At 37.3% G+C, this 27,161-nt stretch overlaps 1 protein-coding gene across 1 annotated transcript in view; it reads left to right on the top strand.

Annotated features, from left to right (window-relative positions):
• The window catches only part of ARHGAP42 (Rho GTPase activating protein 42), a gene marked incomplete at both ends in the record, with an annotated part of 156,252 nt that overhangs the window by 27,632 nt on the left and 101,459 nt on the right, over window positions 1-27,161 (top strand). Inside the window, one exon of the mRNA XM_080613419.1 lies at window positions 11,001-11,096. Within this exon, the coding sequence (XP_080469545.1) occupies window positions 11,001-11,096 (96 nt within the window). The remainder of the gene's footprint in view (window positions 1-11,000; window positions 11,097-27,161) is intronic.

Raw genomic sequence — 27,161 nt, 5'->3', positions numbered from 1 at the left:
AATTGACTATGATACGACAGAGTGCAAGCAACTCCTTTAGGCCAAATTTGGTAAAAACTTTTTTTGTGCTATTTGACTTCACTGGGCAAAATCCTGCTAGATTTGGGGTCTCAGTTTTGTCCTCTGTGTCTGGGAGTGCATTTCTGACTCTATAAACAAATCTTACTTACGTCTGTTTGTGTGCATCTGTTTTAGGGAAAAAACCCACGCAATCCTGTTATGTGCAATACTGAAGTTCGTGTGACTGTGATATTAGTTGTCTGATCAAAGGAACTTAATCAAGTGTTGTATTCCTGAGCTCTAAGAGCCTGAAAGAATTTCATATAGAAAGTGTTTCATTTCCTTTAAAGCAAAGTGGTAGTAACTTTTTTTCTTTTAATGAGCTAAATATACACATTTTAATATTTTTCCCTCTCCTCCTCCTTATGTTCTTACAAAACATTTTACTTTGTTGCCCAAGTGCAGAAAACTTTGCCAGGAAGAAGGGTGAGCAAAGCTTCTGTTTCCCATGACCCTAAACTCTAATGTTGTTCCAAGAGCTCACTACTTACAAATGCCTTGATAACTGCTTTCATTCCTTTCATCCCTCCCCCACTGTCCTGCACAGGCCAGTGTGAACGATCTTCCTCTGAGCAGCAAATAGGGGAATCTATTTAATGTAAAAATCATGACACAAAAAAGCATTTAAGGATATATTGCAGGAATTTTTAAAGCTACAGATCTGCATGATAATTGCTGCACTGATTTATTCTTCTTTTTCCTGCAAGCAGTTTCTTAATAGCTCCCCATTCATACCAGAACTGTCTAACCTTTTTTTTTTTTTTTTTCCCCTGTATGCATATTTGGGTAGGGGTAGTAGAGGGGAAATTGCATTTCATCTGCATGTATGTGTGTGCAGCGCAGAACTGATTTTGCCCAAATAGTCCTAACTGTGACTCCTTATGAATGCTTTGCAATAGGCTTTGATTATATTGTGAAACTATATTATCATATATTGCTTTGTGTTTCACTGCCTGTAAATAGCCACATGCATTTTTACAATTTCTCTACACATTGTAAGATTAGGAACAAACTGAAAAAATCCCTGTATTTTCAAGTACTACTAAAAGACTGATGCACAAATACCTTACGTTGCACTAGAAATCTGGGAATTCCCATGTTTTTTCTGGCAACTTCTTGGTTGCCAGACAGGAAGTCACTGCTTTTTCAACCTCTGGCAACATCTGCTCTTAGTTTCTCTGTCTTTTTTTTGTGGTGCTCCTCTGCCTGCTCACTGATTGCTGTCTCTGGGATGTGCCAGGAGGAGTAAGAAATGACACAGCAAGCCTGATAAACCCTGCTTCAATGAAATAGATTTGGGAAGACAGGGCTGTGGACCCAGCTCCTTGGAAAAGGCTGACACAGTTCTGGGAAATAAACATCAATGGGGTGGGGGAGGAATGTGGAAGATAGTTAAAGAGTGTTTAAAATCCCCAGAAGGAGCAAGAGAAAGGATGCTGAGGGTCAAAGCAAATTTGCAGGGAAGAAAGTTTAAGAACATAGGGCGGGTAATGGAGTGGTAGAAAACTCTGCAGAAGGTAAAGTAAAATGATACAGAAGATACGGAAAAACTAACAAAAAAGAGAAAAAGGGGGATGGGTGGAGAGGAGAAAAAAGTGCAGGGCAAAAAAGTTGTCATTCTGTCTCTCCCAGTGCTTTAGGATTTCTGTATAATTTTACAGAAAGATTGCTGCTTTAAGTTGTGTCTCATTCGGTGGCTGTTGAAACAAACCTGAAATTAATTGTATTTGGCCAGCATCAAACACTGCATTCATAAAGGCTGTCCTCCCTTTTTCAAACAGTTCCACATGGCTTTGTGCCCTTGGATTGGATACCTTGGTGTGCTATCTACATTAATAATACAGACATCTGAAAGAGGTTGCACACTTAACATCTGAGATTTTAACGCAGCCTTGAATTACACCAACTTGAGATGTTGCACAAGGTTCTCGCCAGTGTTACTGTTAGTATCCTTTTGTAGTGTGAGAATTAGTGTATGATGAAGACTATGTGAACAAAAGATTCATGTGACTCAGCTACAACATCCTGTGTGCCACCATGACCCTGAACTCTTTTAGTGTGCATAGCAAGTTGGAGACCAGCAAACTGCATCTCCCTGTAAAATGTAGTGAAGTGTACTGAAAGGCAGCAGGCTTAGGAAAAGAATGGTATACAGCCCTTGGCTGAAGTAAGCAATTTGAATGTCAGATAAGTCTTTAATCAAGGAGGCAGGTAAGGAGTGAAGTGTGCTTATTTCCAGAGATTTCTTCTTTTCTAACAAAGAAGAAATACTGGAATATTCCAGTATTTGAAATACTGGAGTCCTTGCTGTGGATCTTTGCCAAAAAGCTTACTGAATGAAAATAAGCATATCTGCAAAACTGGCATTGTACAGAAATATTTTGGCTGAGTGTAACTTAAAAAAATGTAATAATATGCTAGAAATAGTACTAAGTTATACCCTACAGCCAATCTTCATAATTTCAAAAGTGAACTGAAACCGAATGCTTTCTGCGACTTGTAGCCATGTTTGTGGAAAACAATTTTTTAATTGCAATTGGTAGCAAAGGAAAAATTTTCTATTCTGTTTTTAACCATGTGATTTGTAAACCAAGTCATTTGTAAAGGTTTTATTGTTGCATTAATTCTGTGATTATGGCTTGATGATTGGAAGGTTTAGACCCTAGTAATACCCTGCATAGTCAGTTTGCTTTCTAATAAAATGCAGCATTATTGTTGAACAGTCCTATAAAGTGAAATATTGAGAAGGGATTTTTGTAGCAACAAGGTAGTGAGGAATAACATAGAAGAATGTGGGAGTACTGAAACAAAATAAAATGACACCACTTAATATGGCAGAACTATGAAGTTATGGATGTGCCATAACTTTAGAGAAGCAGATGTGCAGTGTGTGGTATCCTCCACATTGATGGCTATAGAGTATACATTCTAGTTGTGTTTTCATTCTTCTATGTAGTTATAATTATGCCAAGTTAAAATGAGTTAATGTTGTCTAGATTTTACAGATTTGCACACTAAACTAAAATTCACTTCTTTCTGTTCTAATTGTGTGAAGAAGGTTGGGTTTCCACATGTGCAGACAAAGTGAGTTGGAGAAAGAAGAGGAATAGTGAAAGGAGGGATGGAATATAACCAATGTTGTCTTTTGACTGTATAACATTATGTGGTTCAACATTTATGTTTTTGGAAAGTTTTAGTATGATTTTATCAAGTAAGCATCCAGATGTGGCCTAAAAACATCTCCTTCGCATCAAACATCAGTGTTCTTTTCCTGGGGTGTCTTCAAGAATGTATAGAACTTGATGCTTAACCATAGAGAAATACTAAGAATATCTGAAGTACTGTGCAGGTTTCTAACGTTAAGGAAGTTGAGACTTAAAATGTTGGTATGAATAGCTATGAAGTTTGTAGAAGGTAGGGACTTTTCAGTAGCTTCTGCATCATAGTGTTAAGGAAGTGGGGATTTTGTTGCATTTGATCAAGGGGATTTCTCAGTACTTACTAGAATGAGAAAGTAAATTGTGCAGTTTTCTCATGGAAATATTAATGAGTTAGAAATTGACACTGAAAAATTTCGAACTGCTACAGTGCCTTATTTAACCCCAGAGGAATGCAGCAATGCATAGGCCACATGTTGATATATTCTGCTGATGTCCTTTCCCTGGAGATTGAGAAAGAAACTAGTTTCCCTGAAATTAAGAGCAAAACATTGAGCTTAAGGTGGAAAAGTAATGTGGAATTATTGGGGTAGAGGGTTGTTTATTTTAGCTGCTTATTATTGTTCCATGAATAGCAAGTTGGCAAAGAATATACACCAATCAAGCTAGCAAATAAAAGGGATAAAGAGTTCATTGATAGTAACAATGAAAGACTGTGTCAATACAGAGCAATGACCCTTGTGCTGCAAAATCTTTGGCACCGGACTCTATTCCCTTGTGGTCTTTTCTTGTGGCTTCTTTAGAAGGCATTATGGCAAGTGGCCAGCATTAGCTCCATCTGCCCCTGCAGACAGCTTCCCCTCTGTGCTGGCTTGCCCTGTGTTTTGCCAAATGAAATTCTTCTGCAGAAATTTGGAAAAAAAAACCGATGAAGAGGAGAATTGTTTTCTTTCTCCTCAGAAGAGGAGATTTTTTTTTTTTTCTTTAACTTTTCTGATTGTTATAGGAAAAAAAAATCCACAAATGAATACAGCTGAGAAGTCAAGAATAATAATGTATGTGAATAATTTCATCCAGTAGACCTCTGAAAGCAGAGGTGCCATAGTCATTATTACATGCGGTGGTATAGGCTGTGAAGCACATGTAGTAGGAAAGACTCTAGTATTGAAAGCCATTCGAAACCAAAGGTGGCAGAAGCGATATCATCTAACTCTGCAGATTTTTGTGTGTGTTTAAAAGGCATGTTAACGTGAATTTTAAATTGCTTTCTAACTACAGGTGATACAGGCATATGTTATGATGGTGATGTTTTATTAAGTTGGGGTTACCTGTTCTGGCAGAAAACCTCAGAATTCCTTTCATGTGCAGCTGAGGGAATTAACTGCAGTCGTGCAGTATGTGCCAGCATCCCCATGCTCAGCATTGCTGTTTTGGGCTAATGTGCAAGTCCTTTACAGGTCCCCTTGTTTGCACTGGCTTGCCATCATATACATTATGGAACTGGAAGATTTTCTGTATGTGACATTTACCTACAGCTATTGCTTTTCATTTAATTTTAAAGGAGTAGTGAGTGATGAAGAGTAAAAAGAGGAAAAAAATTGTGAAGAAAATGGGGATTGGTGCTGTTTTCTGAATTGATGCCAACAGCTGTGGAGCTGAGATTTTTAATGAGAAAGTCCTTAAGACACAAAGAAATTTGTAACATAGTGATATACGCAATCTTGTATGATCGCTTCTTTTAACTGCTTAATCATTCATGCTGCCTAACTATAACTGTACTGCCAGCTGCTGTGTTTACAGTCTATGATGTGGAAAAAGATGTCCCACTGTGACATGTTCTAGTTACAATCAAATTGACTGTAGCAAACACAGAAGCTGTTGAAGTTCAGTGCTTCTCAGTGGGATGTTCTTGTTCCTCCAGCTTATTTCTGGCTATTGATATAGCTTGGCCTCTGTGAAGCTTGTTCTTATATAAAATAACAAAACCAAGGCAGTTCCCTGTTCATCTTCAAGGTAAAGAAGTGTGTTGTGAAGTGTGTGTTTAAGGAGACATGTATCTCAAGTATTTTTCTGGCTAAATATCGTTTTACAGATTTGTATCTGAAATACTGAAAGCCCCTTTTCACTTGTATGAATTTTTAAGTGTTTCCTTGCTTCTGTCATTTGGTGCAGTAAGAATGCTGCAAATCATGCTCGTAGCTGCTGTTTCACAATAATAATGTCTCCATTATAAATCTACTTTTTCAAGTGTTTAGATAACTAAAAAAAAATGTTTATAAGATGAGAGTTGCTTAAGAAATAAATCAAGAAAATAGTTACTTGTAAAGCAATTGCTAAAAACCACAACAGTAACTCATTTTCAGGTACTGAGGAATAAAAGTCAATGAATTAAATAAATGGTTGTCTGCATTTTAACATGCTGTTTTGTCAAGTACTCTGGCAGTATTGTGCATTTTCTGCTGTGTTTTATTGACGTATTACAGCTCCTTAATGCTCTGTTTTGTTGAGTAGTTTGGGTTTTAATAAACCTGTATGTCTGTGCATGACTAAATGAGATAGCTCATCAAGCATGGCACTTCAATGCATCTAGTCATACCTGCTAGTGGAATCAAACTTCCCAAAGGTTTGAAGCACCAAAGGAGACTGTACATGTTCTCCTTTCCGGTCTTCAACTGTCCTGAAATTCAGCTGACTGAAGAATTGCCTCTAATATCCTGCCAGCTCAGCCGTCGCCCCTTTGCTTCTGCTGTCTTTGAAGCCGTACAGTAATAACTAGCTTTGTGTCAGATCACCAGATATGCTGCTGTTCCTATTTTAGCCAGAGCGTTTGTTGTTTGAAGTCCCATTTACTGCATTCCAGCTAGCGCTCAGGAGTTCATTTGGACACGTTTAATCTTCTCACTAGGTTTCAAGTGCTGTTTTTCTTTATTAACCCAGTGAATAATACTAAGCTTTTCCAGGATGATTGACAACATTAAGGAAAAGTGTTGGTTATTGGAACTCCATTTGCTAATTAAGTCATCTTTGTAAGTAAAAAAAGTGGAAAGACTTTAGCTTTGATGTATTTGCTGAGAACAGTTTCTTGCAGGCTATTACTAAGGTAAAGATATGGGCCTTTGCAAGTACATAAAGTTTCTGCTTTTGGAGCTTGTTTGACTCCTACCAAAAGCTTGGGCTTTCTTCTATTAATCCAGCCATCAGACTGGCAATAACAAACAAACAGCAACCTTCATACACCAACCAAAAAAAGTTACTCGTGCTTGCTGACTTGTAGAAATCTTGGCAAGTTTCCTTATCTGTAAAGCTTGATCCTTATTGTGAAGGGCTGTGCCAAAACTAATATGCTTGTTCTTTAGTCTTTCAGGTAATAGCATCTATCGTTTCATCACTTTATTGCAATGTATTGTTCTCTCCTCCTCCTCAAGGCTCCATATAAGAATTTGGTTTACGATCTGTTTAACAAATCTAGGACAAGAAAGTTGTGCTAGAACAATTCTAGTAATACAGAGGGACTGCATCATGTTTTTATCATCCTATATACAGTATGTAAGGCCCTATCTGAAGCCTAAAATGGTAAATTACAGTTGAGATGAAATCTTCCCTTTTAGCAGTTTAAACCAAAGTGATTCTTAAACAAAACTGACTTCTAGGGTAGAGTTTTCTTCCATATTTTATTAGGTAAATATGTGTTAAGCAGATGGATAAAAGATGTAGAACTTTAGGAAGAGATACAATAGAGTAACATGTTTCCTGATTCCTCTGTGACTTTCCTGAATGGATGACGATTTTTATTGTTCTTGCATTGGCATTATAATGCTGGTGGTTGGTATTATGTATATCCGTATTTAATACTGCTGTTATATTACTTTCTTGTGGTTAAGCTGCAATTATCCTTTTATTGTTTCCGGTCAACACTGTAGTACGCTTCTTTTAGTACTTCCTCTGTCAGAGCTCCACAGAAAAAAATCTTGCTGGCCAATTGACTTGCTTCAGCCCTTAACTAAAACAGGCAATTCTGTCCCAGTTGTCTCCTTCCACTGACTGTGAATAGCGTGTAGATGGCTTCTTTTGACTATATGCCTCCCTACAAAACTGAACTGAACCCTCCTTTGGAATTGTGGAAAAACAGGGAACAAAAGGTGCAGGTGAACACTGTTAGGAAATAAATGCTAACAGAATTGTTGGTTAGAAATTCACCCCTCTGGCAACTGAGGAATAATGGAGTGCCTTTTAACTCTTTTGCTGGTACCCAGAATGATTCCTCTATTTGAGTGCCTGCAAAAAGAGCAGGGGTAACAGCATTTATGGTATTGAGATTTTTGAATAACCATCCTTTCCTGGATGGTGGACTTACACTGTCAGTCAATAAAGCTGATCAAGTTTTTATAGTAACTTAGAAGGTCATTTGACTTGGCTTGAAAGAGAATTTCTGGTCTGAGCTAAGTGGAATATCCTAGTTTGTGTACTCCATGAAAAGAGGACATGACTATCAAAATGTATATGTTATAAGATGAATTAAGAGTGACTCTTGTAATGCCACATACCTTGCATATGATAAAAAGTTAATTTGTTTGGTGTGGTGATTCACCCTCCTGCATCTGGAAGGAGCAGGATGTATTGAGGGCTCTCAGGAACATTAAGATTCTGGGACATGCAGTAATAAATGACATCTTGTAAAGCTGAACAAGGCCTCTCTGCTCCATCTGTCTGCTCTTATCATTTTTCCTTTTTGTCCAGACAAGGTAAGATCCTAGTGATACCACTTGCCTCGTCTTAATTGAAGAGGCAGCTGCTCTTAAAATTGATTTAATTCAGTTTTGAATCTTTTTATCTCTTAAAGAAGGCCTGCTTATTGCACAACTAGTCTTTTTTGGGACTAGGTGAATTTTGTAATCAAGTAAAGTGATGATGCTTCTAAGAAAGAAATTGATGAATATAACTAATGGCACTGCTTGATCCAGTGTTGGTGGTTCAGCTGCGATGCTGAGCTTTGAATTCTTACAGAGTAACTTCTGTACAGCCTCTAAAAAGCTGTCCAAGTAAGCTGGAATTTTCTGTAGAATATTTTTTATATTTTTCAGGTAAAATTAACTTTGTACAGAACCTGTAAATTAGTGTCACAGGAAGCATCTGACCCTGGAACTTCATTTTATGCCTTGCTACACTGAACACCTTAACCTTACTGTCACAGAATCGCAGAATACGGTATAGTACAGTGTCTTCTAATACTTTCAAGCTATTAGAATATTAGAGGCAGAAGTCTCCAAATGTTATAATTCTGGATGATTTTATCAAGTTATCTTATGAGCTCTGTAATTCTTACTTACATTTTTCATACCCACTATTTCTTAGGTTAAATGTGCCTCCTTCAGGTTCAGAACATAAAAACGTTAACACTGTCTGATTTGCTGACACAGCGACAGAGCATCTGTGTATGACTAATCGAGGATATAAAATGGAGACTCCACCTTGGATATTATTATCATTTGTTTTCCTTTCCCTTGACATTTGTTCCACTGAGCCCTGCACGTGTTGAAGAGTGATAGGGAAGAGTCCACGCTTCCTCATTTCCTTTCACGTTCAAAGAGATGCTGGTCATTGTGGGCAGCTATTAGATTGTCCAGAGGAAATAAATCTGTATTCCTTTTAGTGAGAGAGAATTTTTACATTTCAGTATACTTGCAATATAGAATATTTTTCATTCAATCACCTTAAGGCCGTATTATTTTTTATATCAGTTGGTATGCAGCAATTTCATAAAAGGGTTTAGTACCCAGTGTAGTAACTTGATGGAAAAGCCAGCAATAGAACTGTTTCTTTCCTTTAAACTGAAAGCATCCTGCTGTGAACAGATTAAAGTTTGTCTTTCTAACAGCTGTAAAGCAATCAATTACTTAGATACCAAAGATGATGCTGTATTTGCATAAAATGGAGTGGTTCATCTTCAGAAGATCTATTTTATTTTCATCTACACAAAGAGTAGGAAACACTTTGTGTTTAGCATCTAATTTGGTAATGCATTTAATAATATAGTCTTCATTTACAGCACAGTAGGAAATGTTCAGTAAGGATGCAGTAATTCTGGGGAGCATTTCCTGTTTTACATGCTTTTAATCAAAAAGATACAGATTTTGTTTACCTAATTCTTTATAACCTAGTTATTTATCAGATAAACACATGGAATTCTTTACTAATACAAAAGAAAATCTGTTCAGGTCTATTGCCTAAAGACTGCTGGTTCTCTTGTTGGACTGATGTACTCTGCAGCTGCATGTAAAAATACGAAAGCAGCAGGCACTGAGTAAATACGGTGGTAGGACAAAATCCTTGTAGAGATTCTGTCACTTGATTGTGGTTACCTTTAATTGAAAAATAAAGAAATTAGTCATCTTGTTGTGTGAATTCTTCGAGATCTTTGAAAGATTTTCAACCCGTACTTCATTTAGGATAGTGAGTGGCTCTTATTGTTTGAAATTGCTCAAGTTTAAATCACACTTCTTGTGTGTGTCTCGATTTAGAGCATTAGGCCAATTTGTTTATTTATATGCTGGGTTTTATTCCTGCCAGGAAAAAAGTGAGCCTTCTAATTTTGTGTCCACCATTGAGCAAATGATTATTTATGGCTTTACAGTAAGAGAAGGTTAAGGAAATCCTTGCAGAATATCTGAGGTGGGGAGGGACCTCTGGAAGTCATCTGGTTCCACTCACCTGCTCAAGCAGGGCCACCCAGAGCTGGTTGCCCCGGACCATGTCCAGACGTTTTTTGAGCATTCCCAAGAAAGGAGACAGATGGATGATGCTTTTAAAACAGAATTTATGACTTGGCTTTTGTCCCTAATTTATCTTTACTGTGACCTTTGATTAGATTTAGCAGATATCAGAATCCTAATCGCCAATTTTTGCAGCTTCAGAATAGATACTATAGATAAATCCTCTATGACACAGAGAATTGTTGTTGTTTTCCTGGGCTTATCTGGGCTGGTAGTCAGTTTAAGTATTGACTGAGTTCATTCATTATCACATTCATCTCTGCATTTGCCAATAGTATGCCCAAAAAAGAAAATAATAGTTTCATGTGGTTCCCCTGATATTCTGTGTTAGTGATGTTATTTGTTATTTTTGTTGGAATGTGTACCATTCTAATGAAATTTTATGCTATGAAGTTTGGGTTGCTTTGACATGTCTTTGATCCAGAGGTCCACTCTGTGTAATTCAAGTGAGAATAGTGCTCATAATCCATGGATAACATGGTTGATTGCCAAGCACTTGTGTTTATTTTTTCTCATTTTAATTTCTTTTTACACAGCTTTAGGTAACACTGTATAGTGTTTTAGAGTATTAGAATAGTTAGAATGTATTAGTTTGATATTGTTCATATTCATGAAAGAAACAGTCATGAGCTTTATTTTAATCTGCAAGCTAACCTTGCCCTATTTTAAACATGTCTACTTACATATGCAAATTACCACATTTATTTCTTATGCTAATTTCATCTTTTTCAAGAATTGTAACAGTTCTTCAGTTGTTACCATGTTACCTTTATTAATGTTTGAAATCGAGTATCAGTGTGTTTCATAGGTTTCTGGAATATCTCTGGTACTTTGCTTTTGAAATGGTAATGGGGATTTTTGAATGAAGTTACTGTCCAAAAATGTACTAGGAAGGAAACTGTAAAGAGAAAAAATGATTCATGCAGAAATGCATGAAGCCTTGTTCCAGTGAAGTTATAGTGCAGTAATTCTGATTTTCTTCTTTTCCCTTCCCCTTGTTCTTGAATTCTAGATTTATCCATGGCAGTGCAAAAATTTTCACAGTCTTTACAAGATTTCCAGTTTGAGTGTATTGGAGATGCTGAAACTGATGATGAAATTAATATTGGTAAGTAACTTTCTTTGCTCTGGTTGCAGTAACATATTGTTTCTTACATATTGCATATAATATCACAAATATAGTGGGGCTGTTCACAGGTTTTGATTTTTTTTTTTGTTTGTTTGTTTTGTTTTTGTTTTAGTGAAGCTTGTAACAAAAATAGAAGAACTTCAGTAAGTAGAAGTCATATAAGACTTTAAAAATACATGTCAAAAAAATGTGTCTTTATGGCATAGCTTGGTAGAGGAAAGTATTCAGCGGTAGTCCATCAACTGATTCAACTGTGAATCTTCTAAATTCTGCTCTTGTGTTTCATTTGCAGCCAGTTTTCAGTGAGATACAAAAAGGTACACGAGTTCCCTATGAAATAACATAGATCTGCAAAAAACACTGAAGTGCCTAGTAAGACACAGGAAGTATTTAAGGGGCTAAAACACATTAGTATGTTCTTTACAACTTGTTTATTCCTAAGTATATAGTTGCCTGAACTTTTGGCACAAAAATTTACTAGCTGCTTAATGTTCTGCCTCTCTGTGCACCCAGAACTTCTGCATTTGCAGAACTGAATAGCTCAGCTTAACCTTGAGTGTAAGGCTCTAATATCATCAAAATAGTCTTCCCTCAGCAGACTATTCCTGGAAACATTTCCAGGATTCAGAAATTCAGCCTCTCTTTCTGGCAAAGCATTCCTATAGTTGCAATGGTGCATTAGGGCAGTAGCACAGCAGCTGGAGTGCTGTAGCTCCTGTTGGTGAGAAACTTGGATTGTAATTTGTCTTTGGAATGGCTAAATTCAGTTTCATGAGTCTTACGTACCACATGGCCCCCATGTCTCTCCCAAAACATCTGAGAGGAAGGAAGACAGTTTTTGAAGAGTAGTAGTTCCTAAAAATAAGTAATTTGGCAGTACAAGAGAGAACAAAAGACTTGTTAGTATTATTTAAAAAGATCTGTGAAAGGCAGAGAGGAAACTCAGATTTAGGTTCATCCAAGCATATCTCTTATTATAGCCTATTTTCAAGTCTCTTCTCCCTTCAATGTGTACTGTTTCTAAATCATAGACCAACAGTCTGAGCTGCTAGCTTTCACTGTCATGGTTTGCCCTGTTCTCTCCCCACAACGCTGTGATAGTCAGGAGACTGTGATCAAAGATGGCTTGAATTTGGTCACTGTCTTCCAATAAACTTTGGCAGAGGGGTGGGAGGGGACATTTACTGGCGTACAGAAGTAAGGGAGTGAAACCAATCTGAGCTGCTGCTGCTCAGACATAAAACTCTGTGCATTCTTCAGGTGTATTAGGCTTGGAAAGAGACAAAAAATGAATGGATTGTGTGCACTCTTTGGCATTCTGCATTTTATTTCTTGGCTGTTAAAGTTAGTTTGTACATATTTTATGCATTTAAACTAAATCCATGCTATCTCAGTGAAATGTCTTGCATTTGGTCAATAACTTTTTTTAAAGATCCAGGGTTTTGCATTTAAAATGAGGTGACTGGGGACAAAGACAACTTTCATTTTACTTGCAACCTAAATGTAGCACAGAAAAGACATTTTATTGTTTGAACATTAAGCAGGCATTTAAATCTACTTAGGAAAAAACAGAGTTCCTGAAGCTTGACAGCTGATTTATTTCACTTGGAGCTTCAAAGAAGGGATTTCTAGCTTCTAAAGCACGCATTGCCTGATGGATTGTCATGTACATCAAAGAAGCTTGTAAGAGTAAAAGGTAAACTGACAGGAATCAAATTCAAGTCTAACAGCTTGAATGATACTGTGTGCTTCTATATGGTAAGGCTCAATTTTTGATCTCCTTAGAGCCGTGACCTAGAATTTATCCGTATCTTTAACATGCCCCAGCAAGCTAAATGTTTGCTTATCATCAAAGACAGCTTTATATAAATGAATCCTGCTGTCTGTGCAGTGATACTCTGACTTGATAAGTTTTGTACAAAACCACTGTATACAAAGGATCTTCATTCAGGAGCTATATTCTGAAGATTTTAAAATACATTGCTATTTTAAACTTAGCAATGGAAATATACCCTAATCCACCTTAGCTTTGGAAATTCACTCTGAATAAGGCTTTTTCTGTCATGTGATTATTTCTATTAAAAGAAAAAGAAAAGAAAGTTTAAACTTTTTTCAAAATTGAAATATAAATGATTGGGGGGGGATTTTATTTATATATTTTTGCTTACCAATAATAAGTATTTGGAACTGACAGCTCTATGAACATTTTTTGAAGCAGTACTAGAGTTGAAGGTCTTGTTCAGTAGCTAAGTACGACATAATTATTTTTGCCTTTCATGTCAACGTGAGCGCTACTAACAGCATTCAGTTCTATTTGCATTTCCTGTAACCTGTGCCTTTTTAGATGCTCTCTTTATACAACTCACTTATTCCAACACATCCATTACACAAAATACATGAGAAGTTATTTCCGTTAAGTTCCGTGACACACTCAGGCAGAATTATGATGGTGTTCTTGATATTTATTTTGATCTAGTGATTTATTTTTTTGTTTTCTTTTAATTCCTTTGACTTCTTTTTTTTTTTAATTTCTTTCCATTTACAAATATCTAATTTTTTCATAGAAGTGGTGTTCTTTGACGAAAAATCTGTATGTCTTTTTGTGGCTGTATAATGCGTTTTAGCTAATCTTTCCATGTGGTTGCAAGTTACCCAGATTCATTTACATAGCCACTTTCAGATACAACATGCCCATTTTAGAGTAAGACATTTTTTGCATGGTTTATAAGCTATTCTCCTTGCTTTCTTAAAAAGCAGACTGTCTTGTTCCTCAATCTACAATTTCATTTCTTTTTCTGAACTGTGAAAATCAAAGTATTCATGCTTCAAAAGCTTTTTCAGATTTACAGATATTTGCCAGCAAATTGGGTTTGGGAAACAGTGTTCCCCAGCTTTACTAGCTGTTCTCATTAAAAAATAAGCAGCTATTAACAATTGCCAATCTTGTCTCTTCCTCTGTTTTGAAGTGCATGTGACAGCATGTGATCTGCAGCAGTGCAAGGGCCATAATATTTGATAGGGCCATGCTAACTGACCGTTCAGCATGGATATTAGCTCCAATTGCATGTGATTAAGCCAAGCTATAATTTCTTTGTGCAGTTGAAAAGTTATGCAGAAAGTGGCATCTTCAAAGCAAAATTAAGATGAGTGACTAAAAAGGCATAGCATTGAAGGTTTGATGTATCTTACCCTTACTCTGAGAGAGCATTGAGTTGCTTCCCCCATCTTACTAACAACTGTGCTTTCCTCAGTCTGAGATAGGCAAGACATGACAACACTGCCATTGACTTTATTGGACCTACCACCTTGTGCACAGTTACTGTCACCCCCCTTTGCAGTTAATATTTTGCACAGAGATTAAATACTTTCTATTGATAATGAATGAATGTAAAGGAGGTCAGTCATTTGACATCCTTAGTGAGAGTTCTGTTTAAAATAGATGCATGATTTTTACATATTTCGAACCTTAATGGTAACAAACCGTTACATAGATGGGGTAGGTGCAAAAACATTTTTTTAATAAACAAGTGTCTTTTTCCTCAGTAAACACTGTGCAGGCATAAATTTTGCAAGGACAAGGTCTGCCCAACTCCTCCTTTCCTAGTATTATCCAGCTTCTGTCACCTGATTCCAGCAATCTCCTTGGATTTAGCCTCTTTTCTTTTGCATTATCTGGATTGTGGCTGATAGAGATGAAAGCAATAAATGTTATTACTTAGCTGAATGGAATCCTTTCTTCTTTCTTTAACAAGTTCTTATCTCTTTTGTATTATGGCTAATTATAGATCTGTGAGTTTTAATATCAGCAGTGTTAAGACCACACTCTTCAGAATTCAAAGAAACCAAGACAAACAAATACATTCTGGTATTCTGGCATTTTACTTTAGTATCTGTTTCTTATTAGTGTGCTCTATTTAGGAAAAAGCCCTGAAAGGCATGTGTATTTCACTCTGTCACTACTGGGTTTGAATATTTTTTTTTTCCCTGAAGAGAATTATATTATGGCAGATGTTCCAGGTTGCATCAGATGCTTGATTTAGGAATGCAATAAGAGTATTATGATCTATGAAATTGTTATTAATTGAGCCACAAGAAATAGATCAGAAGTTCTAAAATGTGGTACCTTTGCTTGTTGAAACTGACTGCTTCTCTTGCTGCTAGCATTTGTGGCTCATGTGATCTTTGCTGACTCACATCTCAAGTTGTTCATGGGATTATTAAAATATCTAGCAGTCAGCCATCTACAGAACTGTTAACTCATACCAGGCAATCATGTTGTATACGGCAGTTAGTTTCTAGTTGAACTTTTGTTTGAGAAATCAGCTAAAATGTACTGGGGAGAAAGAACTTTAAAAAAAAAAAAAAAAAACAAAACAAACACAACAAACAAACAAGATGACCCCTAAAAAACCCAAACAAACCCCCCTGCCCCAAAAAAACCCATCAGCAAAATAAAAGAAAGGTAAACCTTTAATAGTAGTTGTTTGTTAAGAGTCCACTGCTGTGTTCATAAAGCTCTCTTGTTTTGAGTTCAGCAGTGATGCCAGAAGCTCAGTTGTCTTTAGTGCTTGTACTCGGCATCCACATGCACAGTGCTTCTGAGCTAGCAGCTGCTCTACCCTCTTGGAGAGACTGTCAGAGGGCAAGTATCCTGTCATTCAAAGCAGCAGATAGATCTGTCTTGGGAAATTTGTGCATAAAACTACATAAATAAGAGAAAAAATAGGTAAGTTTCTCTCCCCCCGCCCCCCCAAGTGATGTAAGAGGTTAATTGGCATTAAAGAGATGTTAAATTCCTTTTTTTTTTTTTTTTATTTTTAATGGTACAAACTGTGTATCCAATGCTCTGTTAAAATGAAGAAGAAAAGAAACAAAAAGGATTTATAAGAGCTTTATGCCTAACTGAAGAATATCAAGGCAAATCTTCACAAATCAGTCTGTAGATGCTGTAGTCTCTAAGTTAGGAGACTCTTGGAGCCATTTGGAGCCTAATCAAGAACCTCAGAAAGTAGCTGTTAGGCTAGTCGTGCTTTCAAGCCACTATATCTCTATTGTTTGTAGTGTGCAGTATTTTTTTGAATCTGCCTGGCTGTTTTGGAATTATAAATTAAATGCTAGAGCCTTTTACAGTCTGAATCACTTGGATATCTCCTTAATTACTTGAGATTAGCTTTGATGTTCAAGGAAGTTGTTTTTAGGTTTAATATTCTACCTATTTTGGATCGAATTCTCTTTCGTAACCAGGTTTCTGAATGGAATTACCAAATAGCAAATAGATCTAACTTGAATTCCAGTGGCTCAGGTCTCGTACTGCCTCATCCAAACCAAGCAAAAAGGAGGATCTTGACACCACCTTGAGGGTGTAATTCTGGGGGTGGATTTTTTTTTTAGCATAGGCAACATCCCAATAACTTTGTAGTGCTTGAGTTTGTTGACTTTGTGGAACATATTAGAGACAAGCGTATTTACCAAAGGCGTTTTTTTTTTGGATGGGTGGGGAATGGTTGAGTCCTTAATTAGCACAGAAAGATATTTGCAACTGAGAGTGAATTTGCATAGAAAGATTGTGTTCTGTTTTTCCACAGTAATTACCTGCCTAGATTTGCCAGCTGCTTTTCCTCCTGTAGGAATAATGAATTTTAAGATTAACTTTTTAGATGACCTTCAAAGCAACTTTGCATAAGGTACTTGTAAGATCTGAATCTTTGGTATTCCTGTTGGAATAATTTTATCTACAGAAGTTAAACAGTAACAAATTATGGGAGGAACTCAGCACAATCAGGGTGTGAAATGCCTAAAGTATTTGTTTAAAATCTGTTAAATCTGTACCTACCATTATTTTTTTAATTCCTGTTGCATATTTAAACAAAAGCCACCTGTTTCCGGAGCACTATTGTATCTTGACGGCAAGAAATGAGTGATTTTATGCTGGTGCTAGGATCTCATGGAGGCTTCAGAACACCATCTGCACCAGAAAGAGAAGGTTGGTATTCTTTTGGTCCAGCCCAGAGCCCTTGTCCTTTCTGTGGAAGGTCAAATGGGGCTGACAAAGCAGGAAATACATTGATGTTGCAATAGGTTTTTATCTGTGCAGGAGGGAAAGGTTGAATATGATCAACAACACAGGCCTTGTTTTTTCTTTTCCAAGATACGTATCAAAAGGTTGTTAGAATTTGCATGTTTCATTCCCTGTTTACCTTAAGATGCTTATTCAAATAAAAAAAAAACAGATTGGGGTGGCTGATGCAGTTACTGCCTGGCTTACCCTTCTTCTGTGGCAGGAGTAGCTGGAAGTAAGTAAGAGATCTCCTAAGTCACTTCAGTTTACAACCTGGTGTTCTACAGGAGTCCAAAATTCATGCTAGTTCATTTTATTGGACTGCAAAGTTTGGTGTCTCAGACTGCCACTTGCCTTGGAGCAAATACTGTTTACAGGAGGTAATTGAGACAGGCAGTAGACAGCAATAGCTTTGGTTTGTCCTGATGCATTCTGATTAGGAGATTAAATGAGTTAACATTTGATCTGAACAGCTGAGTAGCCGAGAAAACAAGCCCATGCCACTTATGGATGAAGATGAAGTATCTGTTTTGTCCATCATAAATAGTTTGATCTTTTGGACTCTTGTAGATCATATAATCATAGAATGGCTTGTGTTGGAAAGAACCTTGAGTTCATCTAGTTCCAACCTCCCTGCCTTGGGCAGGGACACTTCCCACTAGATGAGATCGCTCAAGGCCCTGTCCAGCCTAGCCTAGATGCATTCTAGTTTATTGTTCTCATTCTATGACTTCAACATACTTCTTCTTTCCTCCTTTATCACTTAGCTTTGTTGTTTCTACAGTTGGGTATCTCAGTGGAAGTATGAATACCTGTGGGGAGATGGTCTGAGGACTAGAGAATTCTCTTACAGAGGTGGTTTGAAAATAACTGATATGTACTGTTGCTGCGTATCATACACTTCTGGTAAAAATGCATAACATTTTAGAGCTGTCAAGTTAGTATATCTCCTGGGCAACAGGCACTTGTTTTCAGAAACAGGTAGTGGTTTGATCAACTCAGCTTTGAGATATTCATCTGCAGGTTTGAGCAAATAAGATGAAGGACTTGTACTTTCTAAAATCAAAATCCTTAGTAGAGATTACAGTTTTAAGCACAGGAAGTCCTTGATCCTTTTGTAGGCCTAAATTCAGCAAAGCAATTATGACAAACCTAACATTAGTTTAAGTATTTGGTGATATTTTTCCTAATTAAATGTTTCACCATTCACATAATAAATGCACTAAATTTTACAAATCAGATAAACAGTAATAATGACTCTCAGTTGTATTCTGAACACATTGCTTTTACTTATACTAATTCAGCACCTGCAAAGAGCCACACACAAATAAGGTTTGTACAGCTGGAAAGATTGAAATATCAGGGTTTTTTCCTTTCATTTAAAATATGGATGTGCCTCTCTAGAATTGTGGATTGGCAAGCATGGAATGTGGTCATAATTCTAACTCCCTTGTTTATAGAATGCTAGGATTTAATATTAGTTTCGCAGCTTAAAAACTGGGCAACATACAGTATGTTATTTCCCACATTGTCTTGTTATTCAGCTGCTCAAAAAACTTGACCATCAAGTAGCCATTTTTTCTCAGAATGAAAGATTTGTGTTCGTAGTCAATTTATATTGTGATTCTTTCTAGTGGGATTGGGTATCAGTCAACTCCTGAGAAGTCTGATCTGTCCAAGTCAAAGGTTAACGATTAATTTAGTTAAGGTAAAGATTAATAACTATTCTATGATTCTGTGATTCTAATTGGATTAAGTGGACTTTCACAGTATACGAAGTTATGCTGTTAGTTTCAATGGGCACCAATTCAAGCTCCTAGAGTGTCAAAGTAGGTCTCCAGAAGCACTTTAAAGATCACTTTGTACCTGTTGGACAAAAGATCATGTATTGAATAATTTTCCCCACACCCTGCTGAGCTATGCAGCTGTGGAGCTCAGCCCCAGGGTTACTGGGCATTGTGGCTCCATCAGAGGCTGATTTCTGTTTAGTGAATATGATAATTTTAAACCCTGTTTTGCAGTGGCATGGAAATGCAGTATTTCTTAATGGCCACTTGTCTAGAAATGGTACCTCTTTATTCTGTGAGAACATGGTGAAAATAAAAGATTTCTTGTGACTAGTCCCAAAAGCCTTCGTTCCTTCACAGAAGTGTAAAGGAAGGAGAGAGACAAGAAAAGTGATGTACTCATTTGTGGAAGGTTTTGATATAGTGCTCTGTGAGAGAAAGTGACTGCCAAGGTGATCCATTCTGTCCCATATTCCTAATAAAATAGAAAAAATTGTTTAGAAGATTTAAAATGTTTCTGCTATCATTTTGTGATGCCACGTTTTGAGAGAGGTGCTATAGAGTAATAGAAGTCCAGAGTGGGCTTTTTCTGCTGCAGGTCTGCTAGTGTTGTATTGAAAAACTGTTGGGTTGAAGAACCCGTGCTGCAGAAGGTAGGTAGATTTCCATATTTAATTATCTATTTTCAAAATATTTGCGCTTTTATAATCAGAGCAGAACAGGGTAATTCTGACACAGGGTAGATACCCTGCAGGTGTTTTTTTAATGAACTGTTAAAAGTATGGTGGAGATATTTGAAAAATTGTTTGCTGTAGGTTTATTTTGTTTTTACTAACATATGGTGGGATAGACAGCCATTATGAACTTTAAAAGTCTTTCAGGACTTTAGGAAATGTTCTGCCCTTGTTTGATCCATTTAGAATTTTCTACTTGTCTTTGTGAGGTTCTCCATGAAGAGGTCGTGCCCATTTACTGGTATTAAGTCAAATAATTGGATTTATTTAAATTGTGTAACATTGCACGTCTTAAGGTTATCTCTCCAAGTAGTATGTTTGACAAGTGCTGACAGCGAATCTGGAAATTCTAGATAACCTGACTTTCTTGCAAGCCTTAGTTTGTATAAACATGTAGCTTTTTTTGTACATTTTTGTTGAAAAGAAGTAGAGTGGAAAGTGCAAATGTCTTGGCTGAAAGTATTGTTTAGCATTTGTACAAGGCTTATATTTGTTTGTTTAAATATTTGTGACACAATAGCTACTTTTTATACCGAAGAATTCTTGAGTATGATACTGTTTGTAACTGGATTTAGATACCTATGCTGGCAAAGGTTTGCTTCGATAAAGTTCTATAACAGGGAAAAGGATTTTTACTCCTGCAAGTGGCCCTACATTTCATGTTTTACATTAAGACAGTTTAGAAAAAAACCTTCATAAAATACCTTGCTGTATTTGCTCATTAACTTTTGCAAGATTAAAATACTTTGGGGTTAAAATTCCAGTTGCCTGATATGGTATGTAGATATTATATTGTACTTGGAAGCACGTCTTGTAGAGCTTTGGGCTTCGATTAAGTTCAGATTTTGATTTGCTGCCTTGCATGGTTTACATATTGGTCTGTGCTTTGAGGCACATGTATGCTCAGGCAGGAGGTTCCATTGTTACTGTGGAACTCAGTGGCCTCTTCTGCTGGTCTGTCCTGCCTTTATAGTGTGACAAAACCCAAAGACTGGTCAGGGAATTGTGTGTTCCTGGTATGGCCAGCAAAGGAAGAGCTTTTCATGGGAATCTGTTCATGGGGAGCAGTCCCTAAAAACTGCATAGGAATGGAATGTCATAACCCATGGGTGTCAGGTGGGGAGACTGTTACTGGATCTGTGATAGTTTCATTTCAGGTTTTGTTTTCATGGGGAATTTGGAGCATTTATTACCATCTCCCTGTCCTAATGCTGTAAAGAGCTAATATGCTCCAAATCATGATGCAGAGGACAAAATATCACTGCATTTACAGTGCTTTAGCTCAAATGAAGTAGAGAAAAGCCTTGGGGGTTTTTTTGTTACTTTTAGTTACATGGATTTCAGTAGCTCTGCTCTGATAAAGTTCTCTGATGGCTAGTGTATAGTGGAAGATGTGATCATGTTTGGAGAAAGGTATTGTAGTCCTTGAAACATAAAGTTAGACATTAAAGTCTTGTCATTTTTCTTGCTTACTGATTTCTGTAATCTCTTTGCAGAATTTTTAAACTGGGCACTTTTCATCAGTGTCTCTTTGTCTCTTATCATGCTTTTCCTTCCTGATGTATAATGGATTTGTTTGGAAAATTTGGATTTATTTTTGTAAGGTAGCACACTTATTTTCAAGAATAAAAAAATCTGGCAAAGCACCTTTCCTCACAGTTCAAGGTGGGAATTGCCATAGGACACAAAATTACCACTGGAAGTTGTACTTCCTGGGAGGATCTAACACTTAAACAATAGCTACTATCTATTTTTCTTATCAGCATGTCTGTGTTAAGTCAGGATAAGCCATCCTTGAAATTGAATGCAATTTTTAGTGTTTTAGTTCATCAGAGTTAAAAGTTCAATCTGGATTAGGTAGAAATTTCTTCAAAATCTGAAAGATTATGGTACTCATTGATAAAAAAGCAGTAGATTAAGCCCTTGGAGAGTATACTTAGCAGATTAATTGTGGAGCAAAAAGTAAGAATTTTCATTTGTTGAGTCCAGAATTGCTTCACTTTGTCTGCTTGAAGTATGTCTTGATTCTGTTGTGAGAGCAGTACAGAGCAGACAGAGATTTTTTAGCAGACAGAGTTGCTTTTACCTTCGTGTACCTTCCCATGTGGAAGTCTTCAAGAAAATCTGCGGTTATTTGGGCTGTGAATTTAAACTACTGTCTCCTGGCAGAATTTGCTGTCAATATGAGAGTGTCACAGTATTTCCATGCGGTTTTAAAACCCATACAGTTGAGTCTTTGCTTCAGCCCATGTCTTTTACTATCAGAAGTACATTGCATTCTATTATAGGAAGGTTCTTTTCCTGTTCTTATGAGGTTGTGTTAAATGGAAACATGGACTAGAGGAGGCATGAGGTCCTTATTCCAGATCCATAAAATCTGATACCCAGATTAGGGAATTAAGAGAAACCAAATGGAGGATAAGGCAGCTCATCCAAAATTAATTTGCCAAATTTAAATGAGACTGAAACCCCATGAAGAAACGAACCATTATCTTGATATTCTAACTTCCTTTTCCACAGTATGGTGATGTCTTTTGATTTGTCTTTTGACAGCAATACTCAGCTTAAATTTAAAACACATCTGATATGCTGTTAGTTTACAGATGGGAATTTACATAAATACCTAAGCAATATTACATTAAACCTAAACAGCAGAAAGCAGTTACTCTGTTTCATCTAATAACTTGAGAAGGAAATCTAGAAAGGAATGAAATGGGTAAGAAAAACAATGGTTTCAAATCCTGCACTCATTTCCTCTTATTTTGTCTTCTCTTCTGCTTTCCCAGTAAACATTACTTATGGTACTCAGCTCAGTGTTCCAAACTGAAGCTTCTCAAAAAAAGCTGCCACTTAGAAAGTGAGGAAAGCAAACCTAGGGTAGAAGTAGCAGAAGAAATGGCAGCAGCCTACAAAAAATGAAACCCTGAGCAATTAATTCGGAAGATTTAACAGACATGTACTTGTCCAAATATATCTTTCCTGAAAAACTGTTTAAACAAAAATTAAATACTGTTTTCTGTAGGAATATGTTGCGCTTGTCTTACACTACTACTTTTTTATTATATTACAACAGTACGTGAGTCCAGTCAACACTGGTTATGGAATATTTATAAATGGCCCAAATAATTCTTTATTTCAGCTTGTAGACTAAGGTTTTGATCCTGCAACTTGTTCCCTTTCAGTTAAACTGTGATTCCATTTAAAGCTGTGGATAATTGTATACATTTAATGTTTTATAGGCTTTATTTAGTTTGAAAAGAGAAGAAAAAGAATTGTGAACAAATCAGTCCACCTTGTGACAGTAGTAAAGGAAATTTATGTTGATAAGATAAAGCTATATTGAAATATATAACCAATATATTGAAAGACATAGAGAATGGGAAGCTTTGAACCTGTCTTGAAATACGGAGCCTCATTTCAAGACAGTTCTCCATTGGATTTACATTTTGACGTGTTGAAAACTTGCCATAGTGGTGATGTTTTGAGACATCTGTTTGAATGACTTTCCAATATACACTAAAGATCCAGTATAGGTGTGTGTGTATATATATATATGCACATGAACATACTGTACATACAAAATATTCTGATATACACTGCAGATATAATATAGATGGCTTTTATGACACCCAAAGTTCTTGTTAGGTAGAAAATACTGAGAAAGCAGATTGTTGTCTCTTTATTCCAGGCGCTTGTGGTGGCCAGTGTTAATCTGAAATTTGTGATTTTTCTGTCTGATCAGGAAATCATCTATTGCTCCTCTAGAGCTATTCCTCCCCCACTCCATAAGGCTTAAAGCCACAGAAAGAAGGGTGGAAATTTTATTTGATGTTATGTTTTTTTGAAGAACTGCTTGAAAAATCATTTGTGGCTGCAGATAATGCTACTTATTAAAAACTGTAGAATAGATCTGTAAATTAGTAACTATGATATATTTACTTTCATTTTAGAACTGGAAAATAAAGTCTCTTTTCCCAGATCTCCCAGCACTCATGGTCTCACACTCTTTCTGCTTTGTCACTGACTCTAGTAAACAAGTTTTAATCCTTAGGGAATTTCCTTATGGGTCTTAGGTCCATCTTGAATTCTGATCTAGTAATCTATTACTTTGTGGAAGAAACTCACTTGGAGGCTTTAGTTGAAGTTCATGAAATTCAAGCATGAATTCAGAGCCTGCTGTAATGTCTGTGCTAGATATGACCAGTTCTAGAGAGAGGCTTGACTGACCTTCCTCCCGGAGTGTGTTGGGAGCAATGTACAGCGCAGTCCTGGCATTTCCCCATTAATGAAATCTCTGCAGGCTTTTATACAGCAAGATACCCAACTTCTTATACAGCAAGAAGACCAAATGACATTTCTGTATGTACAGAATCATAGAATGGTCTGGATTGGAAGGGACTTTAAAAAACAGATAGTTCCAACCTCCTTACTGTAGAGAGAGGCACCTTTCACCAGACCAGGTTCCTCAAAACCCCATCCAGCCTGGCCTTGAGCACTGCCACAGCTTCTTTGGGCAATCTGTTCCAGTGCTTCACCATCCTCACAGTAAAGAATTTCTTTCTGATACCTAACCTAAATCTTCATTCCATTTAAAGCCATTGCGCCTTGTCCTTTTACTGCATGCCCTTGTAAAAAGCCCCTCTCCAGCTTTCTTGTAGGTACCCACTAGGTACTGGAAGCTGCTCTAAGGCCTCCTTGAAGGCTTCTCTTCTCCAGGCTGAACAACCCCAAATCAGCTTGTCTTCACAGGAGAGATGCTCCAGCCATTTGATCATTGTGTATTTTTTTCCATGCTGGCATTCAGGTATCTGAAGGTTGGGCTGATACCTGCTTGGAGTGCTATAAAATGTTGTTTAGTGTACTTCAGAGGATTTAAAATTGCCTATGCATTTTTTAAGTGTAAGTGTAAATTAAACCAGCAGTCCATTTCACAGAAAAGGGAATTTATTTTTATTCTGTCTTTCACAGTAACTTTCCATTCCATCTCGGGTTGGACATTGCCTTCCAAGCTTGGCTTTATGTCTTTGAATCAAGTATTGGTTATATAATACCGCTTCTAGGTTTTAAATATGTTGCTTCCCTTTTCCAATAAAATATAAATGGCATCAAACCTATTGTATGTAACATTCAGGAGCGCAGTATAACACTGTACACTTTAGAATTAAGCTAATTACTGGTAGAGTAGCTTCAGTAACATAGGCATCCTGTTTCAAGGTGAGACATTCTCTACAGAAGTATAACAAAAACTTCATATAGTTTATTGAAAAAAAAAGTTTCAAGTTTATTTTTTTTAATTTTTATTTATTTTTGGTCTGCATCAAGAGGAGCGTGACCAGCAGGTTGAAGGAGGTGATCCTGCCCCTCTACTCTGCTCTCGTGAGACCTCACTTGGAGTATTGTGTGCAGTTCTGGTGTCCTCAACATAAAAAGGACATGGAACTGTTGGAACAAGTCCAGAGGAGGGCCACGAGGATGATCAGGGGACTGGAGCACCTCCCGTATGGAGACAGGCTGAGAAAGTTGGGGCTGTTCAGCCTGGAGAAGAGAAGGCTGCGTGGAGACCTCATAGCAGCCTTCCAGTATCTGAAGGGGGGCTACAGGGATGCTGAAGAGAGACTCTTTGTCAGGGATTGTAGTGATAGGACACAAGGGGTAATGGGTTCAAACTTAAACAGCGGAAGTTTAGATTGGATCTAAGGAAGAAATTCTTTACTGAGAGGGTGGTGAGGCACTGGAATGGGTTGCCCAAAAAAGTTGTGAATGCTGCATCCTTGGTGGTGTTCAAGGCCAGGCTTGTGCGACGTGGTCTAGAGTATGAGGTGTCCCTGCCCATGGCAGGAGGGTTCCAACCCAAACCATTCTGTGATTCTGTTAAGCAAATGTTTTTTTCCTAGGAACCACTGGGTTGACTTCAGTGCAGTAAACCAGAATTCTAGAGCATAAATGAGGCATAATATTATTAATAATAATAATATTAATAATGCATCCTAGAATTTCAGCTACATGAGGGGTTTTTCAATCCTTTTTCGTTTCTCCCTCATTTACTTAGTGCTACACTAACCTTCAGTTCTCTTTTGATTATGCAAGTACAGTTGTTTGTGGAGCCATACCATATGTTTGAAATATTTGCTTCCTTACAAAGCAAATGATTTAAAAGATTTCACTTAAAAATAAAATGGGTGTTTAGTTTGGTTGTTTTTTTTTTTTAATACTGGGAGCTGTTTCTCCTCAAATTAGGGAAATTTTGCAGCAAGTTGTTGCTGGGTTGGGAACACTCCAGAGAAAACAGCTGGTGACCTGCTTTAATTGTGATGAATGGGACTGCAAGTATACAGCTGGGTACATATACCATTGTTTTTGCTTGTTGGGTGTTGCTTGTCACAGGCATCAGTTCCATCATGATGCCAAGTGTATCTTACAACTCCTTTGAATAGCCCTTAATTAAAAAGCAGACTGTAAAACTTTTTGGATTTTGTAAGCTAGTATCTCCTAATGGCTTGGAATAATGTATTAAGGCAGGACTTTGTATTACTTAATGGCTCATCAATAACAATCATGCTTCTTGAAAATAATTAAGAACTCCATTGTATTTAATGTAAGTTAGGTTTCATACTGTATATTATTGCTATGTTTTCAGAATTTGCTTCTTATCAGCACATTCCCATGACATTTCCGCTTGTAAAATACTTGACTCTTCCTTCCCTTGCCCCCTTTTGTATTTAGAAAGTTCACTTTAATTCTTCTTTCTGTATCCTGATTATAAAGAAGGGGAGGGGGAAAAAAAATGTTGTTGCACCATTAGGAAGAAAAGATTGTGAGGACTGTGTAATTCCTGGGCTTCCTGACTGAGCAAAGGGCCACATCTGACATAAATGTTTCTGATTTTTCAATCTTCTGTATTTTAACTAGGCAAAACTATGTACCCATCCATCCTGCCAGCCCAGGCCCCAAGTGAGGCGGAGCTGTCACCACTCTGCAACCAGAGCAGGGCTGTGGGAAAAGAGGAGAGGAAGAAGGGAAAAGTGTACACTGGGAAAAGAGGAGCACAGGCTGCCTTGCCTTGCCATCACCACCAGTCCTGCTGCAGCATCGAGCACAGATGAAGTTCTCTAGGGACAGACCCTGGCTTTTAATGAGGTCACACTGAGTGGGGGTTGTATGGGAAGAAGGGTGTAATAACATGAAGGATTCAGAAGTACTGCCCTGCTCATTGGTGTTGTAGGAGAGCTGGCGGTGGTAAAGTGTTTTTTTGATGTTATGTGGTACCATTGTGTCCTGGTTTAGCAGTAGCAGTCATTTTTTCTACTGGTGCAGCACTGTGTTTTGACTTTAGACCTGGGAATAATACTGATAAAGCCGATGTTTTCAGTTGTGGGTCAGAATGTTTACCCTGACCAAGGACTTTGTGAGTCTCATGCTCTGCCAGGGAGGAGGAGAAGCCAGGAGGAAGCAGGGACAGGACACC

Source organism: Psittacula echo (genome assembly GCF_963264785.1).
Source record: "Psittacula echo genome assembly, chromosome: 3".
NCBI classification, from domain to species: Eukaryota; Metazoa; Chordata; class Aves; order Psittaciformes; family Psittacidae; genus Psittacula; species Psittacula echo.
This window is presented reverse-complemented; position numbering and strand designations above follow the sequence as displayed.